This window comes from Camellia sinensis, chromosome 5, assembly GCF_055761805.1.
Source record: "Camellia sinensis isolate YWXY chromosome 5, ASM5576180v1, whole genome shotgun sequence".
NCBI classification, from domain to species: Eukaryota; Viridiplantae; Streptophyta; class Magnoliopsida; order Ericales; family Theaceae; genus Camellia; species Camellia sinensis.
This window is the reverse complement of record NC_138965.1, coordinates 87,856,525-87,871,237: the sequence shown is the minus strand read 5'-3', so window position 1 is coordinate 87,871,237 and position 14,713 is coordinate 87,856,525. Positions and strand designations below refer to the sequence as shown.

General features: G+C 35.4%; 1 protein-coding gene across 2 annotated transcripts; it reads right to left on the bottom strand.

Annotated features, from left to right (window-relative positions):
• Nucleotides 1–1,092: 1,092 nt before the first annotated feature.
• On the bottom strand, nucleotides 1,093–13,519 carry LOC114310240 (protein TPR1). 2 transcript variants are annotated; one of them, XM_082869205.1, is made up of 6 exons: nucleotides 13,289–13,519; nucleotides 12,636–12,688; nucleotides 11,772–11,815; nucleotides 9,935–10,070; nucleotides 9,698–9,807; nucleotides 1,093–1,170 (listed from the first exon to the last, which is right to left on the bottom strand). In XM_082869205.1, the coding sequence occupies exons 2-6, from the start codon at nucleotides 12,661–12,663 to the stop codon at nucleotides 1,108–1,110; spliced, it is 381 nt and encodes a 126-aa protein (XP_082725331.1). In that variant the 5' UTR covers nucleotides 12,664–12,688; nucleotides 13,289–13,519; the 3' UTR covers nucleotides 1,093–1,107. The 2 variants fall into 2 exon arrangements, with proteins under 2 accessions (XP_082725331.1, XP_082725330.1); XM_082869204.1 differs by lacking the exon at nucleotides 1,093–1,170 and adding an exon at nucleotides 9,027–9,340.
• Between the last annotated feature and the right edge of the window lie 1,194 nt (nucleotides 13,520–14,713).

The window sequence follows — 14,713 nt, the reverse complement described above, 5'->3', positions numbered from 1 at the left end:
TTCAACCAAACGATGACCTCCACTTTTATCCTCTAAGCCGAACAATTTTCAAAGAAGGAGATGATAAGAGCCAAGTGTCACATTTTCTTTCTCTCTTTTTTAGAGTTTTCAATACTTTGTTCTAACGTCTGTGCTCTTTTTTTTGCAGTTCTTCCCCAGCCACCAAAGGGCTTTCGCAAGTCTTTATTCCCCAACAAGGACTTGAAGAAGCTACTGAATTTGCCCGTCCACAAGCGGAGAGCCCCTCTACTACTCAATTCCATTCCTACTTACAAGTCGGTTCTTCCCGACGTTCCAAAGAAGAAGAAGAGTCAATGTCTTCCGTCTACCACTACTCTTCTAGCAACCTCGTCATCTCGGCCAGATCAAGGGTCAACCTTTGATCCAGCAGAGCAGTCATTTCCTGAATCGATCTTTCCATTCTATCCATTCTGGCAGTAGAGGACTCCTCTATTTCATTACCTATTGTTCTCACCATCTGATTAGACTTGCATTATACTTTATACAAAAGATTCACAGGTATGCATATACTAAAGAGCATACATATTCAAATAATTTGCAATGCAAGCAAATCACAAACTTATAACACATAATCGTTTACATTAAAACATTTAAGCATATTCTCGATACTTTCAAATTCATACTCATCACATGAATGGATCCTAGATCTTTTCTAGATGCTTATTGCTCATTTGGACAAGTGTGTGAGTTATTAACTCATGCTCTGATACCACTCTGTCATGACCCGAACCCGCCCCTATGGGTTAAGGACATAACCGTCAAGAGATTACCTACGGCCTCAAACCAAACAAGACATAGCTCATTAGAGTAAAGGTGCCAAACGGAAGCAAATTTAAAACTTTTGTCCATAAAGCTATGCTTACGTGGCACATCACAACAGTCCACATATACATATTTGTTAATAACTCACATCAAAGGGATAACAACACAATATTCTGTACATACTCAGGATCATTCAAGTCTTAGTCAGCCCAACCAAAGCTTATATGCAAAGGTAATCCAACATTCTCGCCAACATAACAAAATGTAACAAAATAGCAAAAGGGCGAAAACAAGTCTCGTACATGAGACGTATGGGCTGACTCTTCAGAACCTTGACTGTTTCTCACATATTTCACCGAGGCTGGGTTTGGACGTTCCTTGGCTCACCTACATAGAAATGAATGAACGTGAGTGAAAGCCCAGTGAATAATATCAATTAAGGAAGATACATGAACAATCTTTGAAACAGTTACATCAGACGACCTTGGGCCCAATTCATGTTTCTATTTAATGTATCAATCGACTAAAGTTCTAGACGTATCAAACGGCCTCGGGCCCAATTAACTCATACCCGATGGCCTTTGGCCCATCCATTCATGTCTAACGACCTTTTTAGCCCAATCGTTCAGATCCAACGGCTTTCGGCCCAATCGTTCATATCGACGGCCTTCGGCCCAATCGTTCATATCTAACGACCTTTGGCCTACTCGTTCATATCCGACTATCATTCATGTCAGACGGCCTTTGGCCCAATCATTCATATGTTAGACTATCATTCATGTCAGACTATCATTCGTGTCAGACGGCCTTTGGCCCAATCATTCATATGTCAGACTATCATTCATGTCAGACGGCCTTCAGCCTATTCATTCTTTCATTCATGGCAGACAGCCTTAGGCCCAACCATATGGCATAGCAAACATTTGTCCACAATTCAAATTAACAAACTTATAAGACTTATAGGGAAATAAGTAATTGGACAAATAAAATACTTCAAAATATCTTTATTAAGATATTACTCACTATGTTCTGCCGGTAGATTTGCCCTGGAGCTCGACCCTACACATTACATAACACATATGGGTCATAATCAATTCAATCCGTTCTTAATTCATACATCCCTCTTAGGCTTCTTTCTTATTCTTTTAATTCATTCATAATGTTCAATGCATGCCTAAGAGTGGTTAGAAGTGAAAGAGAACGAAAAATGGAACACAGAACACTCTTACAAAATTTCTGAAATATGAGTCCCCACTCGAGCGTGGGTTCTGCCGCTAGAGCAGAACCTCATGGTCTGCAAAAGTACAGGTTACCTCATTTTTATGCTCGAGCGTGAATTCGGACGCTCAAGCTGAGGGTCACACTACATGGCTCCCCGCTCGAGCATGAATATCCCCGCTCGAGCGGACATCCATGTCTGCAAAAAGTTCTGGGAGCTCACATTTCACGCTCGAGCGGCGGTTTCCTCGCTCGAGCGGACATCACGAATTTTGGGTTTTCCAAAACTGTTCTTGAGGCTCAAACTTGCATTCAAACTCAAACAACTTGCATACCACGACTTATACTTCACATGCAAACCTTCTAACATGTTACAAATGCTAGATTACAACATTATGAAGCTTAATTTCCATGAATTACTTAAACACACACACACGATTCATATCAAACCCATCATCAATACTTAAATTTCATGCATTCAACACTCATGCTTTTATGAATTGCACTTGCATGTGAACTATAACTTCCATTTTCAACTTAGATGATACAAATGATGATCAAAAGTATGAATCTTAACCACAATTCTACATGGATCATATTTTTCATGCTCAATTATACAACTTCATGGCAAATTCTTACATGCATGCACATATAAGCTTTAAATTCTTCAATTTCATTTCAATTCATGTTCTTGATTACCCAACTAGCTTGAATACACAAATTTACAAACTTATACTCATGAATCCATGCTCAATTGCTCTCCTAGAGGTTCAATTCTTCCAATCTATAGCAAATTCTTGAGTTAGTCCTCAAGATTTCCAAGCTTCAAGATCAAAGCTCCAATTCTTCCACCCTCTCTCTCTAACCGACCCTTACTCTCTTTCTTTAGAGAGATTTTTTGTGGTACTGGACGACAGAATGAGTTTGATGAGTTTGATGCTCTTAAAACTGTTGTCCATGCTCGGATTGAGCCTATTTCCATGGTAGACTTAACTTTTGTTTTGTGTTTTGAGTCTCTTCATATAGACTTCAAACAGAGAAAACTGTGATCACATGAAAACACAGTTGCCTATGTGTCAACCAATGGATTTTTTTCTTCAAGAGGAGGACAATCCTCTTTTCAAAGCCAGAGAGGAGGATTTCGAGGCTCTTTTCGTGGTACTGGACGACAGAATCCTCGAGGTAGAGGCCGATTCTATTCATCTGGTAAAATTTTTCAAATCTATGGCAAAGGCAACCATACGGCTCTTGATTGTTAGCATAGACTGGATATGAATTTTCATCAGACTGTGCCTCCACATGCTTCAGCTCAACCTTTTTCATCACAGTCTGTTTCTGAACTCTCTTCTGTTTATCCTTCACCAAGAGCTTATGTTGCTTCTGTTGCTTCTGTTCTTCCTCCTTCTCTATCTGAGACTGCTCCCTAGTACCTTGATTCGGCTGCCTCTGATCATATTACTCGTGATCTCTCCAATCTCAACATGTCACAATCCTATACTGGTCCTGATCAGATCATAGTTAGAAATGGCACTTCTGTTCCTATTCATCACACAGGTAAAGGTCTCCTTCTCACTCCTCATTTTTCCTTTAAACTCAATACACTTCTTCATGCTCCTATCTCTTCCAATCTTCTCTCTGTTCATCAACTCACCAAAGATAATAACTGCATTATTACTTTTGATGCTTCTTCCCTTGTGGTTTAGGACAAGAACACCAAGGCCATTTCGCACAAAGGCTATAATGCTAATGGCCTGTATCACTTTCCATCTCTGTTGTCTTCTTCTCATCATCCTATTGCTATGCATGCTTCTTTAGCCTCATCTACTACTTTCTTGACAAAGACCTCTACATGTGCTTCTGAACACACTTGGCACAAACGATTGGGCCATCCATCTTAGTTGAAGTTTACTGCTTTAAAGAAGCATTTGCCTTTTACTTTCAATAAAACAAAGTCTGATCTTAGGTCTTGTACACATTGTAGTATGGCTAAAAGTCATAGACTTCCCTTTAAACTGTAAAATTCTATTGTGAATAATCTATTTTCTCTCAATCATAGTGATGTATGGGGGCCTTTTCATTCTACTTCATCTGAATACAAGTATTATGTGCTTTTCATTGATGATTATAGTTGCTTTACTTGGCTTTATCCTCTGTGTAACAAAAGTGAAGTTTTCTCCAAATTTTTAGAGTTTAAAGCCTATGTTGAGACTCAATTTTCTACTAAACTTCAAGTATTAAGGACTGATGATGGCACTAAATTTGTGAACTCTTCCATGACTAAATTCTTAAAGGCTCAAGGAATAGTACATCAACTATCTTGTCCTTATACTCCCCCACAAAATGGTGTCTCTAAATGGAAACATAGACACATTGTTGAGACTACTATTGCTTTGCTTCACCACTCTTCTGTTCCCACTAAATTCTGGTTTGATGCAGTTGCTACTGTTATTCATCTCATTAATAGAATGCCAAGTGTCAAATTGTCTAACAAATCTCCTTTTGAGCTTCTCTATCATGTCTTACCTGACTATTCTTTTTTAAAGGTCTTTGGCTGCCAATGCTTTCCTTGGTTAAGACCTTATACTCATTCTAAATTGCAGCTTCGATCCTCTTTATGTGTTTTTCTTGGCTATCACTCCTCTTATAAAGGCTATAGGTGTATGGACATGACCATAGGTCAAGTCTATATTTCTAGACATGTAGAATTTCATGAAAATGTTTTTCCTTTTTCTACTCATTCATCTACACCTACTCAATCTTTATCTCATCTTCACTCTTTCTTTTGGCCTACATCTACTACTGCTCAACCTTCATCACAGTCTGCTGTTGCTGCTACTCAGCTTTGTTCACCAGCAGCCCCTCTGCTTTCTTCCTCTAGAGCTCCTCAGCTCTGTTCTTATAACAGACCTTCTGCTATCCTTTCCAAAGATCCTCGGCCATGTTCATCACCAGCACCTATGCTTTCTTCCTCTATAGCTCCTCAGGTTTGTTCTCCTACCAGATCTGCTGCTGTTCCTTCTACAGTTCATCAGAACTGTTCATCTATCAAACTTTCTGCTCAACCTTTATCTAGGCCTTCCTCCCAGCCTATTGTATCTTCTCCACTTATTTCACCCATTGATCAGCCATCTTCTCACCCTATTCCTATTGATTCTCTTTTTATTCATTTGCTTTCTCTACCTTCTTCAACTTCACCTATTCTACCTTCTTTTTCTTCTACTAATTTTGATCACATGCTTACCAGATCTAAAACTAAGGGTCTTGTAGCTTGTACTAGTCCTTCCTTTACAGATATTGAACCTTCTTCTCATCAACAAGCTCTTGCTTCACCTCTTTGGCATTCAACTATGCTTGAAGAATATAATGCTTTACTTGCTCAGGGTACTTGGTCTCTTGTCCCACTTCCTTTTACTAAGAATGCTATTGGTTGTAAGTGGGTTTTTTCGAATCAAACGCAACAGTGATGGCTCTATTGCCCGATATAAAGCTCGGTTGGTTGCTAAGGGATTTTTACAACAAGAGGGCATTGATTATACTGAAACATTTAGCCTTGTGGCTAAACATCCCACCATCAGGGTTTTGCTTTGTATGGCTTTACATTATCATTGGCCATTAAAGCAACCTGACATCAGCAATGCTTTTCTCCATGGCACTTTGGATAAGGAAGTATATATGACTCAACCACCAGGTTTTATTAGCTCTTCCTCTCCCCATCATGTGTGCAAGCTTCAGAAAGCTCTTTATGGCCTCAAACAGGCTCCTCGAGCTTGGTACTCTACTTTCTCCAAGTTCTTGTTATCTCAAGGGTTTGTAAATAGTCATTGTGATAACTCTCTCTTTATTCACAAGACTTCCAATACCATAACAGTATTTCTGGTGTACGTAGACGATATTTTACTTACTGGCAATAGTCTCTCTCATCTTCACACTCTCATTCAACAGATGCACTCTGCTTTTGCAATGAAGGAATTGAGTGATCTTTCTTATTTCTTGGGTATTTCTATTCAAGCAGTGGGTGACTCTTATTTTTTGTCTCAATCTAAATATGCTTCTAACATTCTTATTAAAGCTGGGATGACCTCTTGTAAACCATGTCCTACTCCTATGTCCATGAAACCTGTTGATACTCCTACTGCTAATCTTCCCTTTCATCAGCCTTAGTTATACAAAAGTTTAGTAGGTGCTTTACAGTATCTAACTCTTACTCGTCTAGATTTGTCCTTCGCTGTCAATCAAGCTTGTCAATACATGCATGAGCCCACTAATGCTCACTTTGCTCTGCTCAAATGCATTCTTCAGTTTTTTCAGAGTTCACTTTCTCATGGCTTGACTTTTTGTCCTAGTTCGTTTGAGCTCCAAGCCTTTTCTGATTCGAATTGGGCCGGTGACACTGTTGATCGCAAATCTACCTCTGGATATTGTGCTTTCCTTGGTTCTAACATCTCTTGGTCTGCTAAAAAGCAACCTACAGTCTCTAGATCAAGCACAGAAGCTGAGTATCGTTCTCTTGTTCATGCTACGGCTGAACTTAATTGGTTACAAATGCTCCTTCATGATCTTTCTCTACCTCTTGTAACCACTCCTATTCTTTGGTGTGATAACTTATTTGCCATTGCCTTAGCTTCAAATCCTGTGTTTCACACAAGGTCCAAACATATCGAAGTTGATTGTCACTTCACTCGAGACAAAATTGCTTCCAAGAAGCTTTTTCTTCACTACATACCCTCTGCTAAGGAAATTGTAGATGTCTTCACCAAACCATTGTTTGCTGCTCGGTTTCAGTATCTTCAGTCCAAGCTGCTGGTCACTTCTCCTCCCATCAGCTTGCAGGGGGATGATAAGACTCCCTCAGCATTAGCAGCTAACTCATCAAGTCCTACACCAGCTCACTCTGCATCAAGCTCAAGATAGTTAGTTAAGTAGTTAGTTTGTTAAACCCAAGTTAGTTAGTGATTAGAGTTTGTTAACTCAAGTTAGTTAGTAGTTAGAGTTTGTTATAGTTTGTTACATGGCATCTGTATAAATATACATTGTATCTGATCATAAAATAATAATGATTGAGATTCAATTATTCTTCAAAAAGGTTTGCCTCGCAAGGTGGCTATAATTTTTTAAAAGCACAAGTTCAAGGGATTGGCCTAATGAGTACAATTTGAGATATGGGGATGTGTTCCTTTTAAATCCTAGGTTCAATACTCACTAGCTGTAATAAGTTTTTTGGGACTAGTCTGTACAGGGTGTTTGTTCTGATTTTAAATAAGATTCCTGTATAATCGAAATGTACATAAACTGGTCTGGACACCTAATTATAAAAAAAAAAATAAAAAAAAAAAGCAAAAAGAAAAAAGTAGGCCATTGATGTGCCACATGTATGCTAGATTAATTTTCTATTTGCATTATGAAACATTGACTGAATGAAATAGTTTTTTTTATCGACTTCATGGAATATGCTTCCCACCATTTTCTCTCTTTTTTGTTGCTTGGAAACTAGTGAGCATTACGCATTTGTATACATTAAATCACTAATTTATGCAAATGCAGAAGTTTCCAGTTAAATCACTTTGTGCCCATCATGTGGTGGTTTTTTGTGTTAGATTATATAAAAACTACCGTGCGCAATTAAAAAATCATGTGGATTATAAAATTTATAATCAAAGCAATTGAGAGTTCTTTTTATTTTTAGTTTTATTTTAAATCTATGGTATTACTGTTTATGAGTATTTATTTATTTATTTTTATTTTTATTTTTTAAAGTGACATATCTACACAAATTCAGTTATGGATTTTATATAATAGTATATATTTGTGTATGTATGTCAGTGTGTTGTGCATAGAGAACAAACCATGAGAGCAGCTTTTTTTTTTTTTTTTGGATAATTCAACATCTGGTTTAATAGAACGATTAATCTATAGAAATAATTCTATCGTCCACTAGTAGAGTACCTAATTAAAATCAAGACAAAACCCTATATAGACTAAGCCCAATAAATTGTTTGCACCTAAAAATTTTTGAACCCAAGATCATAAGACCTAATGGTGGTGGTGGTCCAATTATTTAGTAGTCAAAACATGAACTTTTTGCCGATTAAAATTTTAGTAGCAAAAAATGTGAGACTTTAAGCGACCAAATATTTAGTAGTCAAAACAAAAACTCTTTGCCAACTAAACTTTTAGTAGCTAAAAATGTAGGACTTTAGGCCACTAAAAGTTTGGTCGCCGAAAACGTACTAATTTAATTTTATGTTCAACCTTTTGGTGACTAAAAATTTAGTCGGAAATTGAATACATTTGGCGACTAAAATAATTTTAATCGCTAATTAGTTTTACCGACAATTCTTCAATGACTACTTCTGCAACCAAATAATTTAGTCGCTGAAACCCTTCGGCGATTAAAAATTAACTTTTGACGACCAAAAATTTAGTTGCCAAAAGTGAAAATTCTCACTACAACAAAATTGAATTTTTATGACTTGCAATGTATGTCGTAAAAACTCTTTCACGACATGCACACAAATGCCGTTATATGATATGCTGTGAAAAGTTAAGCATCACTCACGGCATGGAGATAAAATTGTAAAAAGTAATAAATAAAACATCAATGACATATTTTGTATGTCGTATATAATTTTTTACGACATTTTTGTCATGCCATAAATTATCATACTTTCCATGGCATAATTTTGCATCTCGTAGAATGTTATTTTTAATATATTTATAGCATATTTTGTATGCCGTATATAATATTTTACATCATTTTCTTGCATGTCATAAATCATCACTTTTCACGACATAATTTTGTATGCCGTAGAAGGTCATTTTTAATATATTTATGACATACTTTGTATGCCGAATATAATCTTTTACGGCATTTTCTTACATGTCATAAATCATTACACTTTTCATGACATAATTTTATATGCCGTAGAAGATTATTTTTAATATATATATATATATATATAGAGAGAGAGAGAGAGAGAGAGAGAGAGAGAGCAAATTCAAAGTTTATTTTATGTATAAACTCAATATATGAACACACAATATCATTAAAATGTCCATTTTAGTACTTTAAAAGCAAATTACAAGATCAAATAGCAAATTATCTGTATAAATGAAAGCAAAAAGATTATATAGAACACAAGCAGTCAAGTCTAATTCATTATTAGAAGTACTAGAAAAAGCTAAAGAATCAATTAACTTGGCCACTACAGAAAGTCCCTGTCCCAATACCAATGGTAAGGATTCGAAGAGCAGATGTTGCAGTTGCTGCAGCAGCAGTAGCAGTAGCAACAACAATAGGTGCAGGCACACATTTTAGAACAACAAAAAAGCACCCAGCTTCCTGCAAAGCCAGGACAAACTCAACAACTTACAGAAGATTAGTATTATAAATGTCCAACACACAAAGATCAGGGTTCCTACATGTTAACATCAATTGGAGACTTCTTTTCCAAATTATCACTTTGATCTCAACATTCCAAATGGGAATTTAAAAAAAAAAAAAAAAATTAATATTTGACAATAGCTAGTTGAAGATTAGTATTATAAATGTCCCCAAATCAAGCAAGAAATAATCTGGTCACAATTAATTTGTACATGCTGTTTACAACCTCTATAGATATCTCATATCATAGGTATATATCACATCATAGAATGCTAAGATAACAAGCAACAAGGAAGGAAAAGGAAGAAAAGGAACCTGAAGCGGTATATAACAATTTGCCATGTCCCATATCTTGAATGGCTTTGAAACCAATTTATATCGCATCCCCACTTCCCAGAGCATTATTTCACCAGTAGCAAAACCAACTGTTTAAAAGAGAATCTATGTCAAATAAGGGAAAGAAAAGGAAGAACTTGTATATTTATTTAGCAGGAGCTCAACCGTTGAAATCATAGGTGGCATGTTCAAATCATTGATCAAAGACCATCATACCAAGAAGCAATGTGTGATGAGAAGGATGAAAATCCATGCTGTTAACAACAGATCCTTGATGCATGGTACAAGCTACTGTTCTTGGCAAGTCATCCAAGGACCAAGTGGCATGTTGACGAGATGTTGGATATGTAACCTGGCAAGAGGAGCACCATTAGTAATGAATTCATTAGTAAGAGGAACCTGTTCAAAAGAATAAGTGAATCACTTCAAAAAAAATAGTCACTGAGATATGCATAAGCAAAAGTTGACAGCGAGGATCAAATATAGAGGATGAAAGGTCATGCAATCAACTGAATATCTCTTATGCTGCCACCTGTTGCAGCAGAGCAAAGTACACAACAAACAGTCCACCAGCATAGCATCTACAATATTCCTATAAGATGCAAGCAAGAAATTATAAGCTTCTCAATAGTTCTTTTCCATGGGATGGGAGTATTCAGGTTGCCTCTATGATTAGAAAACCAAAATAATGAATATGAAAGAACTCTTAAAACCTCTCATCCCACCCAAAAAAAGGAAAGAAAAAACTGAGAAAGAAATAAAATTAACAGTGAGTAAAAAATGTAGGTCTTAACAGTTAAAAGCCGTTAAGAGATTGCACTGCATTTTTCAAATGTTACATAGCATCTAAATATTCCTATAAGGTGCAAACAATAAATTATAAGCTTCTCAATAGTTCTTTCCATGGGAATATTCAGGTTGCGTCCATGATTAGGAAACCATCGTAATGGATATCAAGACATCTTAACACCTCCCAACATTGCAAAACTAAAAATGCTGTGATAAATTTAGAACTTTCATTACAACAAGAATTGAAAAACACACTTGGCAAAGACTTCATAGTGTGGTGCATCCTGGCTTTCATCACAGAACAAAATCCTGTCCAATAATAAACGTCAAAGTATATTAAAAGTACTGGCATAAATTCAAGAAATAGACGAACAAGATGTCTGAGGTACTAACATCATCAACCTAGGGCTCATTAATAGTCATCGAGGTGACACAAACGTAATGGTTATCCATGCTTTTATGAACAAAGTTTCTAATCCCTGTTTAATTCTTGTGCATAGTTTCCCAAGCAATGATTTCAACAAAATCAAAGCCCATCCTAGTTCACTTGCCTAGTGTCAGTAAATCAGCTCTATACTGATTCATTTAAAAAGTCAACTAGATATATTCATGGAAGCCAAGTGCATCAATATTAAGAGCACTCAATCCACGCAGGCACTTCCTAAAAGCCGCTGCACAATATCAATTAAGCCAGTTGTGGGTGTTCAAACAGTCTGATGCAATAAATACGCCTCATCAAAAAGGGTAAAGACAACAACCAAATAAAGAGAGGATGCAAAGGAAACGAAAATTATTAAACTAATAGTATATTATCCACTTAGAAGTTAATACATTATTAAAAACTGTGCTGAAGAAAATTAGAATTTATCCAAATTATAATTAGAAGTGTTTCACAATTTCACAAGGTTCAGGCTGGTGTGGTAAGCACAAAACTGGGCAAAGATAAATGAACCTACAAGTTTGCCCCAGCCACCCTACAGATCTAGAAATTTGCCCCATCTGCTTTCTGTCACAGTAGGGAAGCATGAGTATAGAATGAAAAAATTGAGTTGAAAGGCCTACCTTTTGTTAGCATTCTCCATTAAATTCTTGACCATAAATCTGAATACTCTAATTTTTGGAGCAAGGTGAGAACAACTTGCAAGAAGAGATAGGGGAGCCACTTATACTAGAAGACAAGACTCAAGCTGATGAAGAAGATGGCTATGGTCCCAAAGATCAGAGCCACAAAAGTAGTTCTACGGCGCATGAATGGATGGTTTACCTTAGTACCTTTGTCACAGTGCATGGTTCTTATGCATTTGGAACCTGTGTAAGTGCCAATCATTTAATCAAACTTCATTTCATGTTTCACTAAAGCTGAAAGAAACAGTTGGAGACATTACAAACCAAAGCACAAATTCAGAACAAGTTTCTTAGAAAAGTAGAATTTTTTGGTGGCAATTCTGAGGTGTCATAATTTGTTGGTTTTCAGGCAGGTTATTCATCACCTACTTAATCGGCCATCAAGGACAATCTCGATCTATCACTAGCGGAGGTTTGTTAAACATTAATTTTCCTTCCTGTGAAAGAGGTTATCCTGGACATATTTCCATTATTCACAAATCCTATCAGAAAAACCATAAATTACAAAGGCTAATGAAACAATATTCATAGATGAGGATGATAAATGGACATATCTAGTTTCTGTTCATTCAGAATAAGTCAACACAAGGCAAAGTCGACTGCTCAACTTTGAATATTAAGTTAACATTAGTTTAATTTTATAATCAATAACTTCAATAATTGCATATCTAATCTCACAGGATTTCCTTCCAGCACTGGAACTATAATCTACGCATGTATTCAGGTTATCAACGTTCACTCCCCCAGTTCCCTGGAGATCCATATGGGTTAAAAAAATCTCTCTGAAGTGTCAACTATTGAATTATATAAAAATCTCAAAACACATAAATCTCATAACATACACCAATAATTGAGTGAAATGAAAGACCAAAAAATTTAAAAACTTATTCAAACAGACTTAAAAACACGAAAATAAATACACAAATAAAATAGATGCATCAATCAGAAATGGCAGAAATGAACAATTCAAAATTCAGTGGAAGTGTGAGAATACACTCCTAACCTTGAATGCAGCTGAATCCAGAGACCATAGAAGAGCATAATCCACTGGCACCTCTGTCAGATCATCACCACAATTATATGATCACATTTGTTTTAAATTACAATTACATTGAAGTGAACGCCAAACAGAATTGCCGCACATGGCTCTGCCTCCACTCCATCCATAAATGAACCAGATTTTTCAGCAAATTGTTACAATAAATGAAGATTATTGATGAATATCATTTTCCTAATATCTAGTCACAAATAGTAATCCTCTACACACAAAATACAACTAAAATCCAACAGACAACAAAGATAATAAAATTTTAAGTCTTCAAAGTCTTCAAACCCATTCATAAAACAAGCAAAGGAAACAAAGGTCCATAAAGTTTTTCAGAGAAACAGAGAATTTGTCAATCACTACAACTAGAGGAAATTTTGTTAAGGAAAAGGCACGTGCAGTGTGCACAAGAAGCATGAACATGAAATAGGAAAGCTGGAGTGAAATTTAATCGAGATTCCATCAACAAATTATTATACAACAAATTGCTCAAACAACGAAATTCTTAAATAAAATGCACTGGTTTCGTTATCTGACCAAACTCGACGGGAAGGAAGAGCGAGAGAGAGAGAGAGAGAGAGAGAGAGAGAGAGAGAAACGGTGGTGTTCACCTTAGTAGATGATGGTGCTCGCTCCCCTCGCCAGTGCAGATGGTGGAGGCGGTGGAGCTTCAAAATCTCAAAATCGAAATTGCCAATCGCTCTGAGATTAGATCAAACGGGGCTGAAGAAGGTTGATTCGATCGGTTGAGAGAGATTAGGGTTTAGAGAGGGTTGAGATATAGAGGTCGAGACCCAGAGAGCGAGTGAGAGAGTAACAGGGTCCTAAAATACACCAAGATCCTCCAGAGTGAAATTTCTCTAAAGTTTCCTAGAGTGCTATATTTTGTGGTTGAGATTTACTGGCAAGTCACATCAGAAAAATTGATGTGACTTGCTAGTAAATCTCAACCATACACTGTAACACTTTAGGAAATTTTAGGAAAAAATCACTCTAGAGGATCCTTGCTCCCTAAAATAATGTTTTTCAGTTTCTTGTTTCAGATATTGTGGGTGTTTGGGAAGTGAGTTTTTATATAAATTTTTTTAGTTGTCGGATATTATTGGAGAAATTTTTTTTGTGTTTAGGAAGATAGTTAGGTTTTTTTGTGGTTGAATTTAATATTTGTAAGAGAAAAAGTGAAATGATTATGAAGTTAGATGTGATATTTTGTTTAGATTTGTTTTTTTTAATTTTACAAAAAGTTTACCTTTTAGTGAAAAAAAAAAAAAAAAAAACCAACACACAAACTTCTCAAACACCACCAATTGTAAGTTTTTAAATATTTTAAATAATTTTTTTTACTTTTTAAATTCAAATAATTTACATATATTAAAAAGAAAAATATTTTTTAATTTTTAAAAAAAATCAGTAAATTCAAAAAATATAAAATTTAATACATTTCATATATATTATATTTTATTAATTTTTTTTACAAATATTTTATTTTTTAGTTGTACTCATGTTAGGCACATTTAAAAAGTAATAAATAAATAAATTATTAAGAGAAGGGAAAATATCAAATCAAGGTAATTTAAAAAAAAATAATTACAAATTAGTGAAAAGTCATATAAATATTAATCATTAAAATTATAAACTTTTCAATCAATATGTAATTTTTTTCCCCAAAATCCAACTGGGTGCAATTATTCCTTAAAAGAGACACTAAATTATAAAATAATGTATAAATTATTTTTTACATTGTTCTCAATTAGGAAAATTTAAAGTAAGAAGCTTGGTTGGAAATTGTTAGTTTTTTTAAATAAAAAAAAAAATCAGATTGAATTTTTTTTTTTAATAAAAGTTTTGACGACATGCTAATACATGCCATATAAAGTTATAATATTTTACAACATGAAATGTATGTTGTCTTAAGTACAAATATTTTATAACATATTTTTGTATGCCGTGAAAACATACATTTTTTACGGCATGCTTTTGCATGCCATAAAAAAATTCGGATTGAATTTATTTATTTATTTTTTTTTTCAGAAGTC